The 26,645-nt window shown below is 49.3% G+C and overlaps 1 protein-coding gene across 4 annotated transcripts in view; it reads right to left on the bottom strand.

The window, feature by feature from the left end:
* Positions 1–26,645, bottom strand: part of PTPRA (protein tyrosine phosphatase receptor type A) — a 108,463-nt gene that overhangs the window by 70,093 nt on the left and 11,725 nt on the right. For all 4 annotated transcript variants that reach the window (XM_064511633.1, XM_064511632.1, XM_064511634.1 and 1 more), the window contains exon 2: positions 12,822–12,961. Coding sequence is in view for 2 of the 4 variants with exons in the window: in XM_064511632.1 (XP_064367702.1) it covers positions 12,822–12,839 (18 nt within the window). In the remaining 2 variants the exon portion in view is untranslated. The remainder of the gene's footprint in view (positions 1–12,821; positions 12,962–26,645) is intronic.

Genomic DNA, 26,645 nt, shown 5'->3' with positions numbered 1-26,645 from the left:
CCTCAAAAGCTTTCTTCAAATGCGTACCTAGACTCTACCATGGCTTTGGCCCACACAGGTTTCTCCAACTGCCAAAAAGAAGCTATGGAAGGGGTTTTTTTAATTCTTTATAACTCTACACCGCTCAGTGCTCCTGCTTCCAGTAACTTTGGAGCCCATGGGAATTTTTCCTGTGACGACACTACGCTACTGCACGAATCTCAGTTTAGCAAAGCTTGCTTGATTTCTTTTTCATTCACGTGTTTTATGAGCAAAGGGTTGCTCGTTGCGTGTAGCTGTATCTCGATTAAGTACGCTAACTCCTGGAAACCCCACGCTGGAGAGGACCCATGCATTTCATTCCTGAAGTGCTCCTAGGCTAAATATATCATAGGAGGCTTCGGAGGAAGAGAACTTCTAAGGTGTCGGAGGTATCAAGAGCTTCAACATCAGCAGCTAGAAGGAAGAGAGCTCCATGCGAGCATCGCTTTAAGGAAAAAAGAAAAAATCTTAGAGACAATCTCCCTTTTATTCCCAGTTTTAAGCAGCAGAAATTGCAGCAGCAGTGATGTCTCAGTACCGCTGCCTCCTAAGGAGGGTCAGCACGGGACGGAGAGGCTGAGGGAGGCGTTCCAGCTCCCGAAGGCGGCTCGCAGGGCACAAAAGGAGCGTGCCAAGCTACGTCGGCTCAGGGAACTGCTGGAAAGGGGAATTTCAGCCCTTAAGCTCCCACCTACCATTTATTTTACACTATCTAATTCCTTTGGCGTCGCTGGCTTACTCATTTTCGACAGCGCGGTGGCAGGCAGCCGGGGCCGAGCCCGTCGGCACAGCGCCGAGTCCACAGCCGGGAGCCGTATGAAAAGAAACTTAGCAATTATACATCATCGGGATTCGGACAATGGCATTTGCGAGAACGAGACGGACGGGTACGCCAGCAGCAGCTGTGCCCGTGGCAAGGCCGCCCTCGTTGTGCCGACGTCCATCAAAACTCATGTGCCTTTCTATGCATTTCATGCGAATTTGTCCTCTCGCGCACTAAACGCAGCCAAAACAAATTACAGTTTGCTGAAATATCACTGAATTCAACCGCTCTGTATTGCTAACACTTTGGCGTGTGCCCGACGCCTTTGCTGGGGCAGACGGGCAGACTGGGATGCAGCAAGGAGAAGGAGGAGGAGGAGGTGGAGGAGGAGGAGGGTTGACAGAGTGATGGAGAAGGACGACACGGGGAAGTCGAGCTGAGATAGGGAGCTGCCGCACGGGCCGAGTTTGCCTCCTCCTCCTGCTCTTACTAAAAAAGTGCCTGTTTTTCCGCTCCAAAGCGGCTCGCCGCAGGGTCATGGGGATGAGGAGGATGCACGAGGAAGGCTGGCTTCCTCTGGCAGCAGCCAAACCCGCTCTGTCCAACCACAGTGGTAATGTTAAATCCATGCACACGCCGGGTATCGGTGCCGCAGTGTTTTCTCCATCAGCGGACTCCTCGGAGGACTCCGGCTTCCTTTCGGGCACTCAGACTAGAGAAATAAAAAGGATTTAAAGCAGATCACTGCATTTTTTGATGATTCCTCAGGAAGCCTAAACGGTGCTGCATTTGCAATCCATGCGGTATTTCATCTTCCCCAAACAACTCTAGGTGACACAATAAACACAGGCAACGCAAGAAAACCTGTGCCTCTTCGGGGGCACTGGGGGATGTTTTTCCCAATCAAAACGTTATTAAGATGATTTAACGCTCATCAGGAGAACGTCATTTTCCCCACTAACCCCTCTCCCACTCGCAGGGAGGTTAATGTTGCCATATGTTATTCTCACACAAACAGAAAGTAACTATCGGAAAGTAACCAGGGGGGACTTGATTTTTGAAATTGAATAAAATATTCATGAACAATCTCATTTTTTCCACTCTTTTCAGGTTCCATCGCTACATGCAGTGTCTGCTACCACGCAGCCGATGAGACGCCTTCTCCACCACAGTCTGAATTTGAGACATCAAATCTTCCCAAAATCATCATCATCACCTGAAGGTTGCAGCAGATAACTATGATCTTCAGAGCAACAGATTTCTACAAGGACCTACAAGAACAAACCTTTCCTGGGTAAATGAGTTGCAGCATCTTTGGACACTGAACGACCTTCCTCAAGAACAAAATCGAAACCATCAGCTTGACGTTTCTAAGACATCATAGCAGGGTATTGCTAGGCATCTAAGCCCAATAGTCATGCCCATGAGAGGGCACCATGCATGGCAGCTACGTGCTCCACGCACTTAGAGAAACCACCCAGGTAATACCCAGCTTACTGCTTTCCAAGAGACTGACAGATTACGACCCAGAGGAAAGACCATTTTCCGATTTTGTTGGAAGTATTTGATCGCCAACATCCAAACTGGATTTGTAGCACAATTTTCTCTCCACTCCAGAAGTGAAAATCTAATCTACAGGATTCAGTTCAGTAAACTCACAAAGAAACTATTACACATGCATGTAAATACCAATGTAGACATTTTAAGTTGTATTAAATGCTAAACATGCACACTTTTTGCTGAATTGAGCTGTGTGCATCTGGTGATCGTCATTAGACCAAACCAGTTACCACCATTGCTTCCCATGTTAAATATAGTGGGGAGCGCCTTCAGTTGCACATATCCCTATGGCTATCACTCCAGTATTTTTGGAAAGAGAGATGGAAGTTCAGCTCCTGTAGATTAAGTTTGAAATGAAAAAAAAGCTACAACAATCTTCAAAATAGTTAACCTACTGAATGAACCAGGGTGAACCCAAACCGATGGAAGTACTAAAAGAGAAGTGGCCAAACTCGCAACTCTTCCACCATCCATGGAAGGGATTCCTCTTCACTTCATCCCATCTTCAGCTTATTACAGTCCCCTGCCCAGCACGCAACGCTGTCACGAGGGTAACAGGGTTCCCGGGAAAGCCTCAAAGTGGAGGAACGGACTCATTCTGGTGGATTCACCATTGCCATGAGCAAGGATCAGACCTGGCCATCATGGGAACAAAAAGGGGGGACGCCGTAACTGTAGTGCTTCATCAGTGATTACGATATCTGGGGCTGTTCCACTCATTTTTAGCGGTCCTTGGACAAGGTCTATGTTGTTTTGTGCCTCCACTCCCGTTACCCTTTCCGTCCTACGCACAAACTGGGGATGGCACAGGCGCCGTCACCAAGCGCTTGCCTTCACCAGCCCCAGCGATGGCATGTAGCTCTTGCATTGGCCTTGCACCGCTGCTACCCATCGTCCAGCAGCGGGAGGAGCGAGTCCTGCCCCGTTCTCTCCGCAAGCCTCCAAAATATTTCATCCCAACCAACGCCAAGGCGAAGAGAAAGAATGAATTAAAAATCCAAATAAAGATTTTTTTTTTTAAGCATGTAATTACAAATGACAAACATATCTGTGGTTTACAGAGGAGGCAATAAATTCAAGCTCTGCTCACAAATCGGACCAAAAAAAGATGCTTAAGTCATTCCATCCATCACCCCGTGACGGCTTCATCCCCATGAGACGTTTCTCAGTTTTGTGAACGACTTCAAGGCCCTAATTGAGGAAGTACCAACCGAAGAGCACACCAAGAGTTTTCTCTTTCGGGATTAAACCAGCCCTTTGCCGCTTCCTCAGTGCGGCTTTCTGCAGTATTTGGTCCGGTGGCAGGAAAAGCAAGCGGTCTTTCGCAAACAAACCCGGGATTTGAGGGCTATGAAAGAATAAGCCTGATCCTCAGCAGAGCGGTGATGTTGCTGTCTCTCATGACTGCCCACACCACCCCAAGTAAATCTTCGCTTTTTATAGAAACGAGCTGCCCCAAGCTGGTACTCAGCATAGTTTTAACTTCAAATTGGTTCAGAAAGATGCATTTCAACCCCTTAACGGAGCGCAGGACCCCAACCAGCTAACCTCACCTCCAGGAAATGTAACGGCCCAAAAGTCTCGCTAGACCCACCACCGGGAGGAATGTGGACGGAGTCCTGGAGATACCACTAATTCTCTCAACCTTCAACAACTCTCATCAGCCACAGCAGAATTTAAAAAAGCTAAGTTTCCACCACATTCCTGAAAAATTCCCAAATACTTTACAATTCAGAGAGCTTCAGGGTGCACAAAGGCAATCACGGCAGAGGCGGCTTGCGCACCACAAATGGTCCCTACACCCCAGCTGAAGTCCAGCTGGCCCCACGTCCATGCAGACAGACACCCCTTGAAGAGCAAGGCCACCCAATATAATCCGTGGGGCGGTGCCAAGGCCCCATTTGCCCCAATTCCCCATCAGGCTCTTAAAACTCCCCGTGTTGCCACTAGGCACCATGTTGATGCTCCGCTCTGCATTTTGCACCCAGCGGCTCCATGGGAATTTTGTGTCCTCTGCAGAAGGAGATTAAAATCATCCCAGAGGATATAAAAGTCGGATGCTTTACTGTGTAGATGCTGAGCAATCAAAGCAGAACCCACACGCTTTGCTTTCAGACGTGCTTTTCACAAGTAAGGGCACCTAAACTAAAACCGCCTGCGTTCTCGGAGGCCCTGCACTCAAGTGTCAATCAGGACACAAATTCAGGAGATGATTTCAGGTGTAAAAGTAATTTGGCCATAGCATCACCGATTGCAATTGGGAGATTCGCTGCTCCTAAGTTTGGGCTCCCCGGGAGCCTCCCTGGCGAGCCAAACGCTCCCAAGCCTTCCCCTGCCCTCCCTTCTCCTGCTAGCGAAGCAAACCCAGCCACCTCGATTGCAGATCGACTCCAACAAGAAACGAGCCCTCCCTCCCAGTAAGCTCCTAATGAGGTAAAGACTGACGAACCTGCTGATTTTTGAAGTCGTGCCTTTAGAAAGCAGAGTTTTTTTCGCCTCAGCGAGGTCTGCTGCAGCCGATATTTGCAGATAAGACCTAACGGCAGCTTTTAGCTCTGGAAGACGGCAGTTCTTTGATGCCTCCAACATAAAGCTCCAGCTCCCGCACAGACTCACCCAGCGTAGGAGCAGAATCGCCTTCACAAAGGTAAAGCCTGCTGTCCAACGTTAGGACAAGTAAAAGGAGACTCCTGGCTTCTGTTTGGGTCTGGAGATGCTTATGGCCAGACCAGACAAGATAAACAGGATACACATAAGTAGCAAGTCACTTCAGCCACAACTTTAGCGTTTCCCGGCTCCGGTCCTGGCCTACCGCTGCCAAGCGGAGATGCCGATGCTGTCAGCTGCTGGCTTCTCGCCTTTTCATCCCAGAGGCACACCACTGGCTTCGGTCTCTTCTCGGCTATATCTTCACTCTCTTTGCAGGAAAAACAATCAGTTCCACATCAGTCACTCCTTCCTCACTTAAGGCTTCTCATAAATTATATAGTGGATTCCATTTTCTGGGCCGTTTCCCTGGAAGGCATCAAGTTGGGCTTTTGTCCCACCTCTCCTAGACCAGGATCCCCTCTGGAAGATCTGCCTCAATTCTGCTAGGTGTGATGGAGGCTGCTTGCTCAGGACCCCACATTACCAGGTCTAAGACCAAAACCAGCCTTCCAGGAAGGTTTCAAAGGCAAAGCCAAACACCAGCTATCCTCTCCACGCTTTACGATAAATACCTCCCTCATCAGTATGCTGAGCTACATCCGTTCTGCCGTTTATAATGCTAAAGCATTAAAGTTGCACTGAATTTTCAATTTCACAGTTTGCCACGTGAGGTGGGAGATGCTCCGGGGGCTCCAGGCTTGGGGGCAGTATTTACACGCTTTTCAGAGCTGTGAATTGCTGCCTGCGAATCTGCTAACGTCTGCAAGAGGGGAAGCGCTTGGGAGCTGGCATCGTCCTACAGCCTCTTCAATATGGATCACCCAGCGTCAAACGAGAAGCAAGTTCACACCGCAGAGCTTCCCCTCGAGCCAGGGAAGTGCTGCGACCTCTCTGCTCAACCTCCCCGCTACTCAATTTTCACAGAGCATGCAGGATTCAAAGTCTTTAAAGTTCCTCAAATTTGGCTGAAATTGCTCAATGCTTAAGGAAAAAAAAAAGGTTATTTGGGAGGGGCTGAAAAACGCAGACTGTCTCCTGTTACCACTCTCAGACCTTTAGGAAACTGAGCTTAAGAATATATCACTTTACTCAGTTACCCAAAAGCTACGAGCGACACTGTCATCACTAGGATTGTACCTGTATCTAGCAAGTATTAGCTCGAATGAGCTAAAAACTCTTTGTCCCTACGGAAAACATGCTCCCCAAGGAACACTAGCAATATACGGAGCTTTTCAGCCCTGATTATCAGATTAGTGCAAGACCAGCCAAAGCTAGGGAATACCGATTTGTATGTAAAGATTAATTCAAGCAAAAAGGGGTCAGGGAGAGCAAATGGCTCCTCGATACTCCAACGACAACTTGCGGTGGGATTCTTCCACGCACATGTAGCATTACGGCTTTAGAAGCATGGCGCAGATTAATCAAACAGAGTAATTATCTTATAGTGAAGCGCTGAGCTGGAATTAAAGAGATTAGCGTTCGGGTCCCAGCTCTAGAAGATCTCGCCCTTGGGGAAGTCATATCAACTCCCGCATCTCGCCTCTCCTTTCCGCGAGATCACTCTGAATTGCTGTTCGCAGGACCAGAGTGAAGATGCCAGATGGAAAGACCATGCCAAGCCAGACTTTGGTTTTTTTAACATCTTCTCGCTTAACATCTACTATGAGGCACTGCTCTGTTTTATTCATGACTCTTTGAAGGAAGATTGGCAATCTTAAGGGAGAAAAAAGAAGCACATGTTATCTTTCAAATAATGTGCTCCTGGTGAAGTACAACTCTGAATGAATACTCCTGTGAACATACTGGAAAACATGCACGGCAATTTCATACAAGAAAGCATCTGATGGTACTTTATCACAAGAGACAACGTGGTTTGCAGACACAGAGATGTCAAGTTGGGCAAAATGCTGGAGTTAGCAGAGCATGGCTTGGCCTTAGTTCACACTAGCGCATGAGGACATGACAAGAAACACTGTCCCACACAGCTTGTCCCACTTCTGCGGGTTGGTCTCCTATAGCTAGATTCCTGAAAGCTTGGGTTCTCCTAAGGAGTTAATGCATGGTGGTTCTTCTTATTTCTCAAGTTCACATAATAGAAAGCAAGGCATTTAACCATCACGGCAAATTTCTAATATTTCTAATTCACTTACTCCATACGGCCTCACCAGTAAGCCGCTACGAGAGTCCTACAGCGCTTACACTTGTAAGAATTTTTGTGACATTCCTATTCCTCTATAAAACGATGAGACACTCAAGACCTTCTGGAATGTGACTTTATCTGACAGCTTTTGTGAAAGGTGCTCATGGCATGCACACAGTTAGGCTAACAATCTCAGCATTGTCCAAAAAGAAAAAAAATGCAGGTCAAACTTTGGTGAGGATGAAAGGAAAGGGGAAAATATGTGGGTAGAAGAAGAACAACAAGAAGATTCAGTCGCATTTCAAAATGGTTTTTTTGTTCCTTTTTTAATTTAAAGCCAAAACTTTTATATCGAATCCAAATTTGTGCTGTGCAGTTTACAGAGCAAGGCGAGGCTTCTTCCACCATAAAAGGCTGCATCTAGCACACAGCCAAGGGAAATAAAGAAGAATTTGTAACGGAAGGAAGATAATTGCATTTTGGCAGTGATACCTGTGTCATCCATAACCCCAAAGCTGTCAACACCTGAAACCAGCAGTAGGAGACAGTCACCACAGCTACCAAACTCTCCTCCCCAGAATCAGCACTGAATTGCACTGGGAGGGCTGCAAGGAGAAGTCTCGCTGGAAGGATGGAGAGAAAATCCCACAGGATTTCAACCCAGCACTTTTCACCAATCTCCAGTTGCCTTGAAAACATAATTAACTTCACTCGTCTTTTGATTTTATCTTCGTTTTCTCAGGTTCTGAGCTATCTGGGAAAGGACTGTGCGCGTGTGCAGGTATGCACAGCAGTGCATGCAGGTACTTGCACCGAGTTACCAACTTCGCAGTATAACTGTTTACTTTTCTCAGGGCCTCCTCAGAGAGGAAAACAGAGAGGAAGTCGAACCTTTGGGAAGTTTTCTTATCCTTCACAGTCATTAGGAAAAAGGTTTCTTCTCCCACTGCATCTTTCTCATAGGGACGAGCTCGAATGAAGGGACCGTTCAACCTACGTATGAAGGGGCACCGAGAGCTCAGATTGCCCCGACTCAACATGGTGCCTGTGAACCACCCAACAGTACGGAGATTTTCCCCCCTTTTCCAAACAAGTTTTAAAGTTTGCTGAAAACCTGTAAGACAGGATCCAGAGAAATGATAGGAGACCTATACGGAGGAGAGACATGAAGAAAGTCTCACCCAGGCTCAAGACTCATTGCCACTCCAGGCTATAGCCACAGATCTGTTTGTATCCCATTTATTTTCCTGAAGTCCCACCACTGCTGTTGGTGCGGCAGAAACCAGCTCTCCAAATGCTGCTGCCGTCTGCACAACCACATGCCCCACGACATAACTCACCTCCTGTATTTATAGGGGGTGAGGTCCCCCTGCTCCCTTCCCCACCTTGCCGCGTGTCGCGGGCCTCTCAATCTCTGCGTGACGGGGAACTGAGGACACTGACGAAATTTAAAGGCAGATAAAAGTGATCGGTGTTCCTGCCCTTGCAACAGCGCTTGCAGATTTCTACTTAGGGAGAAGGAAAAGAAAAATCAGGGCTAGATCCAGTTAGAGATTACATTTCTGTTCCCTCCTATCCCCTCCTGCCCAAAACAAGACACTTGCTAGGAAAAATTTGTTTTATTCAAACTAGGGCCTCGGGGCACCACAAGAGGTGCAGAGAGACAGGTGACCTGTGCTACTGTCCTCTCTTACAGGCCTAGCTGTAAAGTAAGCAGCAAGACTATATGTTAGTGCTAGCGTGAAAGAGGAACGGCAGCTTTGAGACACGTTATGACTCTATAGGGTAGGCTCAGCACAAGTCTGATTCAGCAAAATATATCAGATTAAGCCAGAAGGTTGGAAAATTCCATCCAAAACAGTAAGAGAGGCTTTACACTTCAAACAAAAAATCCCCAAACCCCTTTCCTATCCAGTGGAAAATTAAGCTTGCTAACAGCTTAGACGGGGGTTTCTGAGCCAGCCCGGTCAGGGGTTCACCTATCTACCGAAGGAGAAAGGCCAAGGACAAGGCATTCAAACACGCAGCCCTGCCAAAACCTCAGCGGTTTATCATCTAGAGTTCAGATCAAGCCCTACAGTTTTGCTGTTCGCACTACAGGCGGGAGGAGTTTCCAAGGAACTTCTCTTGGCACGAGTCCTACAAGCGAGCCTCTGCCTCGCGGCCGGGAGCCGAGTCGCTGCACACAGCCTTGGCTCCGCAGCAGATTTCGAAAGCGCAGTTTCCGACGAAACTGCCTACAGGCCACATCCTTTCCTGGTAGCGCAGCACTGAAACACCACGGCGTTTTTGAACAATGCAGTAGATTTCGCTAAACCCAGCTGTTTCCATAAGCCTGGTGGCCCAAGGCCTGGGGAGAAGGAGCCCGGAGGGGGGACAGTCCAGCAGTGCCGGCTGCAGAGGCAGGACCGGACACGGCAACGCTCTCAGCAATGCTCGTTTTCACGGCAAGTTTTGTACATCATCTGGGACCTTTCTCTTATATCCTTGTTACACAGTTGGACACACAGAAATAATCATGTTGGAAAAACCTGGGCTAACCCAACCGTGGCTTGGCGAAACCTTCCTAGACAGTAGGCTAAAGGGGGACCACCAGCAAAGCCCTGAGCCTGACGCCAAGCTGTGGCACAGGTCTAGTGCTAGCGGGGCCTGTTTCTCATCCCTACCCTCTCTCCTCCAGGAACGCGGCGTTTTTGGTTCAGCCAGTTTTAATTTGTTTGTTTGCAAGCAGGAAGCGCAGCTCATCGCCAGCCCAGAGAGTCAATTTAAATTCTCCTTGGTTTCTGGGAGGAAGGCTCCGATCTGTGTTTTCAAGAATCTGAAACTTGCCCTGCTCCTGCCAACCTAATTTTGAAAGAAGGATTACATTTAGTGGTGCATTCTTCGCATAGCAGTTTTAAACCCCAAACTCCTTCCTGTCTTCATAGTTCCTTGCCTCATGGTGAAATGCACCTCTGTGATGGAGGTAATGCAGCAGCACGTTGCGATGGGTCACAGCAGCTTAGGACACGAGGTTACGCGTATCATTCCTGATGGACGCTAACCCAGCAAAATAGCTTTGCTACTTGAGGCACTGATCAGACCACCAAAGTCTCCACTCGTACGAGGTGCTACCGGATTGTGGGGAGAAAGATGTCCAGAACACCAAGGTTTCCAGTTATGCGTACAGAGCCTTTTAGGACACAATCTAGGTTTAAAACCTAAACTTTGGAATCTACTTACCTGCATTCAGCAAGTGTAACCCCCCTCCCAGCCTGCCAGCATTATGTCCTATGCTTAGAGTAAGCGTGTGACATTGCTGAAATGGTCAACAGAAGAAGACAGTAACTTGTGAATGTGACCGGTGAAGACAGAGCCCAGAAACCCGGAGATACATCTAAGAGGATAGCTCTGTGTCACCTTCAGGCATTAGTTCTCCACTACATAGTCCAAATCTGAATGCTTTGGACCTGTAATCTGAATCAATAAACGATGTAAAATGAAACACTTTGAAAACAACCCATAAATGGATAAAAAATGGTTGTAAAACACTTCCAACAAGTAATGGCTATTTCATAATCCCAGTTTTAGAGAGGAAAAGCTGCTCAGCCCAAAATTCCTTTACCAGGGATCACGAGGGTCAAAAGGCTCAGAGCATTTATTAGACAAGATAACAGACACCTCCTGTGTCCCAATGCCCAGCGCCGTATCCTGCCTACGGTCCACAGTACCCAAATCAACAGCACAAGCCCAGTGACCTGATCTGCATTTCTTGTCATTTTATCCAGAGGGTTGGACTATTCAGCGCTCAGCCCTACCTCAACCCACTCAACGTCGGGTCCACGTCCACCTAATGGGAGAGGAGCCACTCCTGGGTGAGCAATTTCTATTTCCTTCGGACAGGAGAATCAGATTGCGCTTTCCACAGCTAAAGGCCAGGGTAGAGACCGTTTCTGTCCTTATGATCTCAGGTATATCCTGCTGGCACGAGCTGGATTCCAGCTGGCTGTCGCATCTTCCACTTTCACTCCTGAACTGCTAAGCTGCCCTGATCCGCGCTAATGAATAATCGTGGGCAAACTGCTTAATGACAAGCCTGCTCATCAGCTTATGTGCTTCATCCGGACCACACGTATCTGGGGAAAGCTACTGCCTGACTGCAGGCAGCATCTTTGCCCTTACATTCGCTGAATTGCGAGAAGAGCTTATTTGTACATGTTCGGTCTCCTGCTTCCGTAAAAAGGGTTTTCTTATACAAGCAGAAGATTGAACATCAAAATGCGCTGTAGGTTATTAAAGTTAATGGTGTACATCATAGGCAAAGATTCCTCCGTATCTGTCACTGTAGTCTCATCAAATTTAATCCTCTTCTGGGATCAGCTATGGAGAAGGTATGTACCAAGGAAAAAGCCACCCTTCTGGGACGGCTGGCCACTTTGCAGTGAACTGGTGGGACTATTAAGCTATTGATCGCAATAGAAGTTCTTCCATCAAAGCCAAAAAGGGAGACAAACACTATGACAAGAACACACATGGCAAAAGCCCAGTACCAAATTCAGTTCAGTAAAACACATAAATATACATACATGCACAAACTGTGTCTGGAACACATTGTTCAGTATAGCAAAATTGAAAGGGGAAGCATTTAGTCATGGAAGACTTGCATAAAAGTTACGAGTCACTTCAGTTTGGAGCAGCGGTACCACCCCAGGTTTGCAAAAAAGTTCAAAGAATTTTTATATGAAACCATGAATCGGTCAAATTTATGAAGCCTGCAGTGTCAACAGGAACCTAGGCAAAAGTTTTAAGGAAATATCAAACCACATATACATACTTCATCTCCAGACAGGGTGAATCTGCATACCTGAAAGCCACAGCAACAAAAAAATGCTTTAAACAAACCCTGCCTATAAAAAAATCACCAGGTTTCACACACACACGTCTCATTTTGCTACGCTAACAATACAGGCCTAGTATCAAACCCATTTTGGTTGGAATACTTTCTATAAAATAGAAAACAAGAAATCTTTCAGGATGATTTTTTTTCAAAAAGCTTTTCCAAGTCAGACCATGGGAAGAACTTAAACCAGAACAAACTCCTGCAAACTCCCTGCTGGATGTTGTTTTTTAATTTGCTAGTACACTAAATAACATTGCTTCTTACTACATAAGCTTCCCTCTTACTCCACGATCTTCCATGTTACAAAAAGATCGTAGGTTTTTTCTTTCCCCTTCCTTAATAAACCCACTAGTTACATACCCATCTGTGCCAAGGTAATAACAGATCAGTGGATTTCAGCGTAATACCAGTTTGTATTACCAACAAAGAAAAAGTAAAATAAGCCCTCTTCAAAATAGTGCAAGTATTAACACCAAAACTTCGTATGTCTCACACCACATGAATTGAAAATTTCAGAGACGACAGATTCGTTTCTATTTGAATTTAAGGAAAGAAAGATAAAACGCTGGACTCGCAAGTTTTGCATCGAAACATGGGAGCCCTCCACCAAACTCCGAGATGACTACACTCATAAACATCGAGCCCAGGGAAGGATGGAGCATAGGTTTCACCATTTAGATGCAAGGCTGAGACACACGTATCAATGAAAAAGCGGTAAATTCGGCCTCTCTGAAGGCCGATGCTCTCCCACACAGGCTGCAGCAGCACTCGTTTCATAGCCAAATGCCTCATTCATGTTTCTACTGTACCTTAGAAGGGACGCTCATCCACCTTTTCACCTCCCCAACACGACGGTCAAGGCTTTTCCAGTCAGTATCAAACCAGGACGATGGCAGCAAGTAGTCCACAATCAATCCTTATTAAGGCTGATGATTAGTCTCGATGTGCCCTGTAAGAGAGAAACACCCAGTTAACAGCTTGCACCGAGATGAGCAAGTCATTTTACAGAGACCGGTCATTTTAAGAAAACAGCCTTTTTATGTCCCCAACTGCTTGAGCTGTTTTAGTGGATGACTGGGACTGTCCCATCCAGTTGTCACTGTCCCACTCGCTAACGTAGTCTCTATGTAAAGTAAGGTTGCCAAAGTCTTAGCCTACGAGCATCCTTGGAGGTACACCAGCCTGCAAAACGCATGGAAAGCACGGAAGATAATAACGAAGACCATAGCTCAGATTGCTTGTGGAGCAGTCTAAGGCTGCCTAACCTCTGAACATAACCAAAAAGAAACTGTCCTAAACAACTGTTTTGCAGAGAAGACTACGAGGAACGTAAGTCAGTCGGACTGAAGTTGAGAAGATTTCCAGATCTTACACTGAAATCCTAGACCGGTGTGTTAAACGCAAACCTACGCCACCTCGTCTCAATGAGGCCAGCTCTGCGAGCAGAAGCAATCCCTTTGGTTAGGCCAAGCAGCATCGACAGAAAACGGAGACGAACTTCCCGACAGACAAGCCCTTCCCGAGGAAGCCGCCTTCAAAGCTCTCTCGGCTCCAGAAAATTGCTCCCAGGGGGAATTAGAGATGGACCAATTGGATCACCTGAGAGAGCCGATGGGCAGCTCTTCTAGAGTCACGGGCAGGTTAGCAAGGAGGAAAGAAAAACTATTTTATCAAGTTGGGCGAAGAGACAGATGAACTATTCCCTTGGCCACCTGCCGTGGCCACGAGACGCGGCTCTCCCTAGCAGGGCGATGCCGGGGTTAGCTCGCTGAGACGTCAAAACTTGCAATGGCAACTTTTATGTTTGTATTTAATAGGATGATCGATTAAGTTTTTGGAGAAGAAAGCGTCTGAAGATGCGGGGAAGCAGCACCCGAGCGCCTTCTCAGATGCCTCCTGCCGCGTTATGCATCCCCTGGCATGCGGCCTGGCCTCGCTAAGGACCGAGCATCTTCTCCACAGTGAAAGAAGCTCCCTCTCATCATCCCTCTGCCTGGCGGCATCTCAGCGGTGGAGGAGGAACGCAGTGGGGCCTCAAAGCAGCAGAAGGCACGAGCAAGGCCATCTCCTCGCCCGGTGCGTGCCAAAATGCAGCAGCACCGGTGCCACCCCGGGACTCTCCCGCAGCGCTGCTCGTGCTCTGCAGCCCCGCGGCTTGCACAGCTGCTTCGCCTGCAAAACGGGGGTTTTATTTCAATTATTTCAAGCGAGAGGACCGCAGGGGCGGCTCGGGGACCGCGAGGAGCAACTCTGCGATTAGCAGCGCCGGTCTTATCGCTACGCGTAATTTATATGCGAGTAAAACAAAACAGCCCCTATTTTTCTAAGGAAAACGCCAAATTCCGTGATGATTTACAGGCTTCACAACCTCATCCGCTTCAGAGCAATCGGGAGAAACCGCCGGCCTCTGGCCCCGTGGCAATATAAAGTAATCCCTCCATATTTTTCCCGTCGAAACCCCCTGTCGCAGCCGCAGATGCTGCAGCTCGGCCCCCCCGGGCCACGTCTCGGCCCTGCAGCGGGGGCATTCGACCTAATTAAATCCAGTTATAAAAACCATTGCGACCCGAGGGCGTTAAGGGTTTTTTTTCCCCCCGCCCCGGTCAGGAAGGGCAATCACAGTTTGATAAACTAAAAGGGAGAAATGCATCAAAAAAGCCACTTTCCCCCCACCGTAGCGTTTTTTCTGGGCAGTCAAGGTTTGCATTCGCAGCCTCCCGAGGCGAAAAGCAGCTCCTGTCCCGCCGCCAGCTGCAGCCGGCCCGGCCTCCTCCCCGACCCCGCCGGACGCGAGGGGAAGCGTCGGGGTCGCGATGACGACGCTCGAGGCGCGAGGCCAAAGCAAAGGAGGCCTTGGGCAGGTCCGCACCTTCCCGGGCTCTTGGCAGGCTGTGCCGCACCAGGCGCTTCCGTTCCCTTCGGAGAACATTTTTATTTAGCCCGGCCGGGAGACTATTGCAGAGGATGTTTTAAAATCGACGGAGCTGCCAAAAGACGTCAAATGAGAGCCGGGCCAAATCCACCCGAGCAGACTGCAGTGCAGCTCGGCTGCTTTTTTAGGTGAAACCAAAATCATAAAAGGCAAAGATCTACCAGCAATTACATCCAGCGCGCTTCCTGCCTTTGCATTAATCTCTGTTTTGTTTGGGTTTTAGCGGTAGACGGGAGCACAGGCGGCAATTTGTGGGAGACAGATTATTGCTATTGATGTGCAGAGCTCTGCTCTTTCCCCCGAGCGGACAACAACCGCGCTAAAAACGCCATTCGGAAACGGTTTTGTTCGAAAACCGGTCCTGCAGCCGGTCACTAAAAATCGTTTGGATGGGACTTTACTAACTTTTTAAGGATGCAAAAGGTAAAGGAAGAAATGCATCTGAGTTAGGATTACTTCTCCCTTCCTTTGCAGCTAATACTTCCAAATCCAGTGCAGGGGGGGAAAGCATTTCATAGTGCTCTAGGAAACCACGGTTGCAGAAAGTACATTTTATCCTAGAAGGAGAATGAAAACAAGCAGGACAATAAAAATCAAGGAAGCTTGCTCAGAGCAGACATCTGGGAAGGCGAAAGGAGGAGGCGAGTGAAAGAAGACACCAGCATAAAGACAGACACAAAAATCAAAAAATATTATTCAGCCATTTTCACTGCATCCAGAGATGTGCACAGTGCCACATGACAGAAAAAAATCCAGCTGAATTTAGATACACAGTCACATCCCTGCAGAAGGCTTGGCCCATTCCTACATCTATGACGGACCTCAACCTCCCTATCTTCTACCTGTACTTGTAATTTTGGCTCAAAATGAGTTGGAAAACTTGGCATCTACTCAGTCGTCTTTGATTATCACAGTGGTAAAAGCTGCAGAGAAACAGCCCACCCTCGGCGCAGGGTCACAGACAAGCAAGTCCATCACCAAAGGGTTGGCCAACATGTGAGAGAGGCCCCAGGGGACCACCAGCTGTACGCATGGTGAACAGACATCTGCAGTTCAACGTCTCCAAAGCCCGTCGTCGCGCCAAGAAATTGCCATTCGCTCTCGGCCCAAACAGCTTACTCATGGCTACGCTCAGCGGAGAAGCCAGGGCAAAATTAACTCCTGGAGGCCAGCGCGTCCCAGGAGATTAGGTCAAACCTAATTCGTTCCATTGCTATATTGCACTTGGACGCCGGCGTCCTCTTTGACTGCATCCATCGCCATAATAATTATTTTAATTTTTAGCTTCTTGCTTTTGGCAGAGCAAGCCTTAAGAGCCCAATCAAGAACAATTAAATGCAGGAATTAAGTGAAACACGGCGCCAACAAGGTTTGGTGTCTGCCCCTCTTCCCTGAAGAGGAAGGAAGAAGGAGCGCTCAGTGTGCGAGCTCCTGGGACCACGTGCACGGAGAGGCACCCGCACAAGAGGGATCCAAAAAGCCTTTTGGTTAATGGGAACTGTCTGCAACCTGCCAATAAGAACAGCTCAATCCTGCCAGACCAGCGAGATGGAGCCCTGGCTTCAGCTCCCCCTGCTCCAGCGGTTCAAATCCCCTCTCCACTTGCCTGCGAGAACAGGCTATTCGAGGATAAGGTCTTTCCGGCCCTTCCCTGTTGAAGTCAGGGCGCTAAGTAGCCAAACATGCAAGCCACTACACCAGAAAAAACACAACAGAGAGAGATAACAACCTGCTGATTAATGCCCTTATCTAGGAGGGAAGTCCTGGCTGCAGTCCTCCTTCTCAAGGCTTTTAAAATGCATTTTATATTAGACATTCCTTAGACTTAAGGACTCCCCAAACACTCGTAGAACATGTATTCTCGAGAAGAGGGACCAGGACCCAATTTCTCTTTCCATCTACGTTGCAGCTGAGGGTGCTGCAGCCACCCTCCCTCTGGGACCGCTGCTGCTGGCTGCAATAAATCGTGCGCTGGGCTGCACGGGCGCTCGGCTCCGAGCAGGAGGGGTGGGCCCAGCGCACGCACTTTGAACCCCCGGGAGATAGGCCACAGCTTTTCCGCGGCAGATCAAAGGAGCGGGAGCCTCACACCTAAGCCAGAAGCGTCCCCGCCAGCTCCTGGCGTTTGCTGCTCAAAGAGCAAAGGTTCTCCAGATCACAGCTGTGATTTAAGGCTCTGAATTTCATTTATGAGTTGCTGGGTTTTGTTGTTGTTGTGATTTTTTAAATGATACAAGTGGAGGTCTTCAAAATTTGCTTGCACCCAAAGGCTGCTCTGCTGCTTGACAGTCAGACCAGACTCGGATTAACCCAAACTTACCACTAATTATGAATTCAAGAAGGCTAAGCAGATCTTTAAGTCCAGTTTCCTTACTTTTGAGACCCGTGTAGTTATTCCCAACTCCACGGAGCAGAAGACCGCCCTAGGCAAGCGACTTGTCAAGCAGGGGGATGCCAAAGGCAGCAGCAGAAGCCCGCTCGCCCTGCTGCCGCTGCTCGTATGCCTTGCAAAAAGCCTCTCTTCCCATCCAGAGCTAAAGGTTACAATTACAGTAAGAATGAGTCAAGCAGGAAAGACCTATTTAAAAAAATGGAAAGAACTGGAAAGGAGTTTTAATGAAAACACACAGGCATCTCTAAAACAGAAGACAGACCCATTTTTGCATTGCACCTTATGCTTTGTCCAAGCTGCCAGCCACAAATTAAATACTTTAGTTAAAACCAGACACACATTGCTCATCTTGTACCTTTAATATTTTAGTCACCAGAAAGCCAACATCTGTTTTGCTTTGAGGCTGTCAGCAGTGACTCAATGTTATCTACAGTTTTGGACGGCTGAAGATAAGTATTCCTGAGGGTTTTTTTTTTTCCCCTCCTCCTAGCAACAGGGCGGCTCGCTTTCGGCTTGAGAAGTCAGCCTACAGAACTGCGTTAGAGGCAAAATTATTAAACGAATTATTAAGCTCGTTTGACACGCATTGAGGATGAAGCACAAGAGCTGGGTTGTTTCCGCTGAAGAGTAAAAGCTAACTGACACATAAAAAAGAGCAGAGGATGGATAAGGAAAGTTAAAGATAGCAGATAAGGATAGCAGATGCCGCGTGCAGCGAAAAGCCAGGATGCAGCCAGCTCGTCCAGGAGGCAGGAGAAGGCATCTGCGCAGCGTCCAAGGCGGGTGATAAACCCGTATCAGCAGTGATCCCCTCCTCTTGGGACGGGCTGGTCTGGCCAGGACCGAGGGCAAGGGACCCCTTTGCTAACGCTCCCCTACCGTGTCCACCGCGCACGGAGATGTTCAGGCCAGCATCAAAAGGAGCCGCTCCACCTTCGCCGTTCGGTCCTGGTGTTCTGCATTCAGCTCCGAACGTCCCTTCCCTCTCACGCCGTTGCTAAGCAGTTGACATTTTCCACCCCGCAGGTGGCTAAGCTTGAAGCAATCCCTGTGGTCCGCTCCGTTGCGGAGCGTTTCCCCGGGAAGTGCTTCAGCCATCCAGCAGGTCATCAGAAGGCTGCTTTAACTCAAGAAACCACGGACTGTAAAACAAACTCACGCGCCTGAAAGTCAGCTACTCCGGCGAAGGTTGGCTTGATGAGGTTTTGCTGTCTTGGAAGCATTTCACAAGCTGCTGGGCCCTCAGCACGCAGATAAGCATCGCTGCCAGTTAGGAGAGATACCGTGAACCACGAGCGGATACGGGTCCAAGTGCTGATTCCTGGCTCCCAGCTGAGTACTTTAACCTCCAAAGTGGGTTTTTTCCCCTTCAGTAAACTCCGAAAGACTCTGGTGTGCATAAAGCCAGTGACTGATCATGACAGAGCAGATCAAAGGCCTGTTTAATTCGGTACCCATCTGACAGCGACGGTCTAGAGCCCAGCACGAGGATGTACCATTTCTCCCCAAAACACTTGCCAGGCTCCAGCAAGGACACCCAGGCTGGAAAAGTGCATCCACGCGCTTTTTTCCCCTTGCACAAGTTTATCCAGCCGCCTTTTGGATCCATGTAAATTTTGGCAATCGCAACATCCTACGGCAAGAAGTAGCCCAGCTGAACACCATGTTATGTGAGTTAAAGTTACATGATACCCACAGCTCTCAAACCTTCGCTGAGCGCTCACCCCAAAGTTTTTAAGCGTTAATACAGACGAGCTTTGCCGTACGCGTCCTAAAGGCTCCCGCCGTACTCCTCGTCAGCGCTCCGCGGGCAAAGAAGCGGAAGAACTGGTTTGAGAAGAGAAAAAGGAAAGAACATACAGATGACTCTTGATAACACGTCTAATTAATAAAGCCTAAACTAGACAGGCTGGGTTAGTCTGCGTGCTCCGTCTGCTTTGACTTCGCTCGAGACGTTTCCCATGCCCACTGGCACCCGTTTCCATATGGATATTCCTGCGCAAGCCAAGGGCACGTCTTCAGCACCAGGTCACACAGCCTCTCCCGCAGCATTGGTGCACATCCTTACGCTCTTCCCACGCAAAGAAGGGCTGAACATCCATAATTAGACAACACGACAGTCCATTACGCAAGGGATGGACACAAACCAAGGTGATATCCCCCCCCCCAAACATCTGTATTCCCGTACAAGTTTGCCGTAACTCTTGATATCCGCAGTTCTCCGCATCCCTAGACAGATACTTAGCTACCTTTAAAGCCTTAACCTCAAAAGCTAACATTTTTGATTCTGCTGGGCTTTAAGTGACTTGGCAACCAGCTTAATTCAAGTTCCAGAGTGTAAATGCCGATCCATAAAGAAATATTTGTGGAGTGATGAGGCATAGCTCCCTCAGTTTGAGTTACAACACTAAAAATTCAGGTTTGGACGAGGTCTTAACCCTTTTGGTCCTCCTCTTGGATGCAACGAGCAGCAATGGAGAAGCAGCAACGCGTGCCGGGGACTCCAGAGGCCTCGCTCCGACCACGGGAAACACCCAGACACTCGCACCGGCCCCGAGAGCTTTGAGAAAAGGAAGGGGCGAGCAAAAAACCGAGGGGAAGCGAGGTGCTCGTTGCTCCGCGGGAGGCCAGCGGCAGGATGTGGGAGACGGAGAAGCACGTTGAGTGTCTGCAGCAGCCAGACAAGGTTACCGCAGCAGCTTGAAAGGGAAAAGAGGTCAGCGCCCGAGCTGCGGAGCCGGCTTAACCCCCCGGCTTCGGCAACGCGCCGCCGTCCAGCTGCGGCGTGGGAAAGGCACGCGCGTCGGCTCCGGAAAAGGGAAGAGTTTTACAGTAAGCACCTGTCCTGCTCGACCCCAGGGAACAGAAAGGCTTTGCTTCCCGTTTGCTGCTTTTCGAAAGCATTTCTCCCCAAATTTTAAATCCCCGAGAAGTTTCGAAACTCGGCGTCGCTCGGGCTGAGAGCACGAGGCCCAAGAGACCAGGCGCGCGCTTGCTGCTCTGCCGTACGGGCAGAGGCTCCAGGCAGGAGCCACGGGCGCTTCCCACGGCCGTTCACGGCCTCCACAACAACAGGAAACCAGTGGTCAAACGGTGCCAATCGTCGCGATGCTTCAACCGCGCTAACGCTAAATTGAGGACGGGCTGACTCATATTTACACCAGCGAAAAAACCCGAATACCAACAGAAGTCAGAGAAGGTTGTGGCCTTTCGACCTGAAAAAGATAAAGGAGGTTTCAGTGCTACGGGCAGAGCTCGTGAAAGGTGAAGTCTTTCAACGAGGTAAAATCCCTCAGCGGCCCGGAGAGGGATACAGTCAGTTGCAGATAAGCTGCTGCTGCGCTGCTTGGTGCATGCACAGATCTGCTCCTGGCACCTGCTCATACAAGAAAAAACAAAGCAAGAATCAGAAACTTGAAAGTGTATTCTTCTATTCTTTATGTATAATGCAGAAAGAGGAATAAGCCCAGGCCACACCTAGGATCACATGCAAGAAAAAATAACCTAGTGCTCAAGCAAGCAAAACAGGGAATACAGAGATCTTTATTAAAGGAAAATCCCGAATAATTCAGATGCTCACGTCCACCCGCCATGCTAAGACCCCTTCCCTCTCTTCATACTAAAAAGCCATTTTCCTAAGAGTTTCACCCAGGGAGGCCTAAACAAAGGCTCGGGGAACATTTGCAACTGCAGCCGAATCCCTAGTCCAAGCCACAGAATTCCAGTCGTGATTTCCCACAGCTCCGGGGACATCTGACCCCGGCGGCTTGCTCTGGCCCCGCTCCAGGCCCAATTCTCCACACCCCGAAAAATCCAACGGCACGAAGCGGTGCAGAGCTGCTCTTTCCGTCTGCAAATCGCGGTTGCCACCCCGGCGATCCTAAAGCATTGCAGCTCCCAAGGCCAAGGGACAGCACGCCAGGGACGGCGAAATCCTACGGCACAAAGCAGCTTTGCAGACTTCTCTTAGTCAAATGCAGGCAATACATATGCGCAGCTAAAACGCTTCATCCCGAGAAGTACAACTGATACGGGCAGCCGGATCCGAGACAGAGGAGGCAAAATCTTGGACAAACCACTTAAAAGCAAGCTTTTTTCCCCCCCTCCGGAAACGGACATTAAATTGCTTGCAGCATTTTCAGAGTCATTCCTCCGACAAGAAAGCTGACGACTTAAAACCAGAGCTCAGATGCACATACAAGATAAAAGGCAAAAGAGAAGTTTAGCTAGAACTTGCTGACTGCACCGAGACATAAGGGAGGGACTCGGGGAAGCAAACAGCGCTTTGGAATAGGCACAGCAACAAGTTTCCACAGGAACATGTTTCTTTAAAGTCGGTGATGCATTAGATCATCTCGTCCCCCAGAGTATGTTGTTTCCTAATGTTTTGCCCAGACCGATTTTAAATGTCAAAAGCTTTTTTTGTTTTGTTTTGTTTTAATACCTTTAGTCCCCACAGAGCCAGGCAAGGATGAGAATTTTAGAGGCGGTGCTGCCTTTCCCATTAAAAAACGCAATTATCACAGAAGCCCGATTGCGGCGTCTCTCGTTGCACAGATTCTGCGAGGGGCTGAAAGAACAACTTGCTTTTAAAGTGGAGTTAGAAAAAATTAATACAGCCCTTGCAGCGCTCGGTGTTCGCACGCCAACGAAACTGGAAGGCACGTGGAGGCACTAGGGAAAGATATCCCTAAGAGAAACCTACTCACGGTGTCTTCCAAAAAGGACACGACACGACCTTCGAGAAGTAGCTACTCCGAAACGTGCACTACTCAAAATACTCTTATTCCTCTCATTTTAATCCTCTGGTCCAGTTAATGAAGCAAATTAAAAAAAAAGTAATCTTTGCATACAGAAGGTTTTGCCCCACGTGGAGCTATGAGAAACTGGACCGAGCATCCAAACGGAGCGCAGGACCAAAATTAAGGGAGCTTTGCCTCCTCTCTCCAGACACGAAGGCAACAAGCATCTTGCAAGGTTTAGCTCTTGGATAACTGTACGTGGAAATTAGCACTACAAGCTGGAAACATCTGGACAGAGATAGTTAAACAAGATAGTATCGCTGGGTCACATCTGTTTTCCACATTCTCGTGTCAGCGCACCGAAAGGATGGCGGATCAGGTGGCTGGGCCGCGAGCCCGCGAGCCGGGAGCGGTTCTGCCGTGGGCTTACGCGGGGTCCTTCGAGTCAGACGTTAAAGACAAATGGGTCAAACAGGTCACTGCCACCAGGGGAGACTTCTCCATCGCCCCCGACCCCAGCACATGGTCCCACACCCGGCCCTGCAAGAGACCCACCAGCAAATGCAGCTTGCTGAGCTGCCGAAACGTTGGCCAGGACGGGCAGAAGGTGCGTGCGTTGGGGAGGAGCAGTCCTACGGCAGAGCAAGCGAGCTGAACAGCCTCACCCAGCCTCAGACGTGGCCCAACGCATGCGGAAAAGCGGGAAGAGAAGAAAAAAAAGAGAAAGCAAAGAAGCGTGTTGCTTTTCCAGGTGTCTGCTGAGTAAAGTGAGCTGAACAACCCTCCCTTCGTAGCAAGCAAATCCCTTTTGGATCGAGCATCTCACATGGGAAGCGGTCGGTATCGCTAGACACCTTATTCCTGTTCTCCAAGAGACTTCAGGCAGAGAGGACATCACAAGCTGGCACTTCTCAGCAAGCACAAAGTCATCCTTCTATTCCACATCACTCCCCTTTCCCCCAGGGACAGCAGGCAGCCCAGTATGATGTATCAGGAATGCCCCAGTCCCTCACTGGGCCCAAAAAACCAGTAAAGCGGGCAGGCATCCATAAATGGGAGCATGATGCTGAGTGAAGGGAAGTTCATGGAAGAGAGCTCACAGAAAAAGGACTATTAAAGAGTCTTAACTCCTCTGTCTGAAGCCAGGAAAGACTTAACGAATAGGCAATTTTGTACTTGAAGCTGCTAAGAACAAACCTTGCCCAGAGGGAAAAAAAAAAGCCCTACAAATTAAAGAATGAAACGGACAAGTTCTTGACATTGGTGTGATTTTGTGAGCAGAGACAATTTATGGATTGGGTTCATAAAAGCAAAGGAGGATGAGAAAAGAAAGAAAGGGCAACGCTGGTACTGCCAAACTAACCGGTCAGCACCTTCTTCCAAGACCATCTCTTGGCTCTGGGCCGTGGACACGTAACTCAGGGTTCAACGGGGAGGCAGGCTCCAAGAGCGGCTCCCAGCTGGGAGATGCGAACGGCTCCTCAGCACCTCCCTCTCACGTCGCAGGTCACTTCTGCCGCTAGATTTTGGCGTGACCTAGTAGTGCCGGGCTCAGCAGCTCTTACCGGCTCGCTGCCTCCTCCCGCCAGGGCACGGGCCATGAAGGAGACCTCCTGCCAATGCCCACGACGAGAGGAACGAACTCGCGAGGACGTCTGAACGAAGAACTAAACCAAAGCCTCAGAGCTATGCTGCACACAGCCAAATACCGTCCAAAGACTGAGATAAACCAAACCTCTGAAGCATTCAAAGCCGTCGTGCTCTTAGGGAAGAAAACCCAGCAGAAACAAGCAACAGACCTCTCGGAAATAGAACATTTCTGCAAACTACCGTTTTTGTTGTTCCCAAAATTTATACCTGTACAAGCTTAACGTCTTGAGCACTCGCATGGGCATTGCCAGAGGTCAAGGAGGTATCGCGACTTGGTATTCCCAGGCATGGTGGAGAAGGGAGAGTTTGGCAGCTGGGGGAAAAGGGGAGGGAGGAGACAACAACGAGCCATGAATTTCTGAGCAAGACCCAGCATTAGGATAGATCAATTCAGCTCAGGACTGAGCTCGAGTGGCTCTTTCATTAGCAAAACCGGATTTAAGCCCTGCAGACATATTCAGTTCCTTTCTCCCATACCACCACTTCCCCATTTTCCCCAGGGCCCTCACTTCTCCCCCGCCTCCCTCGTCTCCCCAAAAGTGCAACCAAAAGTCTCCGAAACTTGGACACGGCCCCGAGCCAGCATCGCAGGGCAGACCCGTTACGGAAGCAACGTAGGGAACGTTTGAATAAAGAACGTAGTTCAAATTTTTCAAAAGCTTTGCAGCATTTTATCCAATGTTTTGACTGCTTACAAGTAAAATTAGGTCCCAGCTTCCAAAAAGCACAGCCGTGAGCAATGAGAGCACTGATGTTAATACAACACCCAGCAGTACAGTCTGATGGGGTCATTAGGTAACTCCATATCAAACGACCACACACAAGTTTGGACAGTCAGATACGCCCAAGAACTGACCAAAGAGTATTGAAGAGGTGCAACCAGGTCACTGCAGAAAAAGCCTCGTTCGGGTATGGCAAAATACCCTCATATCTTTGACAAAAATCACTATCCGAGAGGCGTTCCCTCAAAAATGGAAGTTGGCAGTGCAAGTCCAAGCAATGACTGCCTCATCGCAGCTACCACCGCAGGCCATGCTGCCCCTCAAGGCCTGGCGTGGCATGAGCTCTCCTGCAAACACAGCCTTAAAAACGTCTGCACTGGATGAACCCGGTGGCCAAGCTTTGACTCCTTCCAGACCAGGAGCTGCAGGACACGTGTGGAGTGGGAGAAGGGAAGTTCACAGCGCCGCGGCTCATGGGGCATCTGCTCGATGCCCTCAAGCATCTTCCACCTTCCACCCTACCACCAACCTGGTGCTTTTGCCAGCACCAAGCGCAGCTTGGCCGCGGTCCTTGATCCTCTTGCCTCCTTCCACCCAAACCCAGCCTAGGCACCGCGGCCCCTCTGATGTCCGCGCAGGGCTGCAGACTGCCAGGCTCCAAGGAGATCTTGGGCCAAACGCCTCCTCCGCCTCCCGCCAAACAACGCCACGGCCTGTTTCGCCTCCTGGAAACGTGCTGGGCCTGGCACAACCTTCAGCCCGGTGGCAAATTGCAGCTGGTGCTTTGGATCAAAGGACAGGAGGGGGAAAAAAAATCATCTCTTGCGGTGCTGCAGTCTAAAGTGCATCTTCCCCGTAGCGGCGGCTTTGCCAGGCTGCAAATTCTTGCCATCAGAGATGCTGGAGCAGGGAGATAAAAAGGCAGCAGCATTTAAGGCCGCGGGGAGTTCAGGGGATCAGAATTCAAAGGAGGCTTTATCTTTTAGGCTGTCCTATCCTGCAAGGAGGGCACGAAGGATCGGACGCCAAATACAAGGCGCTCGCTCAGGAGGGAGGTTAATCCCTTAAAGCATTAAAGTCAAAACATCCCAAAGGAGATGAGCTGCAACTCGTCACCTAAGCGACAAAATAACCTTCCTGCAAAAGCCACGCGCCGGCAGTCCTGATGTTTGCAACAAAACTCAAGCAACGCTTTAAAACTTCTGTAATAATGACTGTAACAGGCAAAAAAAAGTTCTTTCCAAGCCCGGACTTTGCGGAGCGGCTACGCGGAGAGCTCGCGCAGTCAGCTGCAGCGGGGAGCCAGCGGCCGCGCTGGAAACGCCGGTCATTTCCTGGTGCCTCAGCAAACACCGCTCCCGTCAGCCGGAGCACAGGATGCGACAGGCGGCCCCGAGAAACGAAACAGCCGCCGCACTGGAAAGTCATACTATCTTTTTTTTTTTTTTTGCTTCGTTTGGGCTCAGGAAGAGTCACCAGGAATATTTTGGGCAGAAGCAAAAGCCTGCTCTCCTGCGTTGCACCAGCACGGGGAACACCACCGGTGCCCCCAGTACTAAAATAATAGCGTTAGAGGCAAAGGAGAAGCCCCTGCAAACCCATGTTTCAGTTCCCTGATGCATTTCCTAGCTTTAACCAGTAGGCAGAGGTCACTATGTCTTAAGCAAGGTTTAACACGGGCGATATTTGGCCAGGAGTCACCTGGCAGCAAAACCACAGCGGCTCCAAGAACAAACTGCTCCCAGCAGTGGATTCACTGCTACTTATATTTCCGATACGTTTCCAGGCAGTGCAGGTCACTAAAGCGAACGGGCAAACGGAGCTTTAGGCTGATCTGGTCGCACGGTTTCTATGAGAATGGGTTTTAAAATGCCAGCTGAGGCCCACGGGGGAAGACTCCCTCCATACCTCCATACCCCTGGAGAAGGGGCCGGGAAGACCTCCCGGCATGACCGTCTCCGCAGCCAAAATCAGTTGAAGCGACGTGAAAAGCGTCACTTAAACGAAAACGCACTCGAAAGGGGAAAAAATAGCAATATACCCCTGAAAGCCAGCTGCTGGGATAACATCCGTGTTTTCCATTAGTGGAAAGCTCAATCCCGAATAGGAGGAGGTCATCTCAGCTGGCCAGCAGCACCGTCCCCAAGCCAAAGGACGGCATTTGGGCAGCAGTCGTGGCCTGAAGGACATCCATA

This window comes from Dromaius novaehollandiae, chromosome 4 (genome assembly GCF_036370855.1).
Source record: "Dromaius novaehollandiae isolate bDroNov1 chromosome 4, bDroNov1.hap1, whole genome shotgun sequence".
Lineage (NCBI taxonomy): Eukaryota > Metazoa > Chordata > Aves > Casuariiformes > Dromaiidae > Dromaius > Dromaius novaehollandiae.
This window is presented reverse-complemented; position numbering and strand designations above follow the sequence as displayed.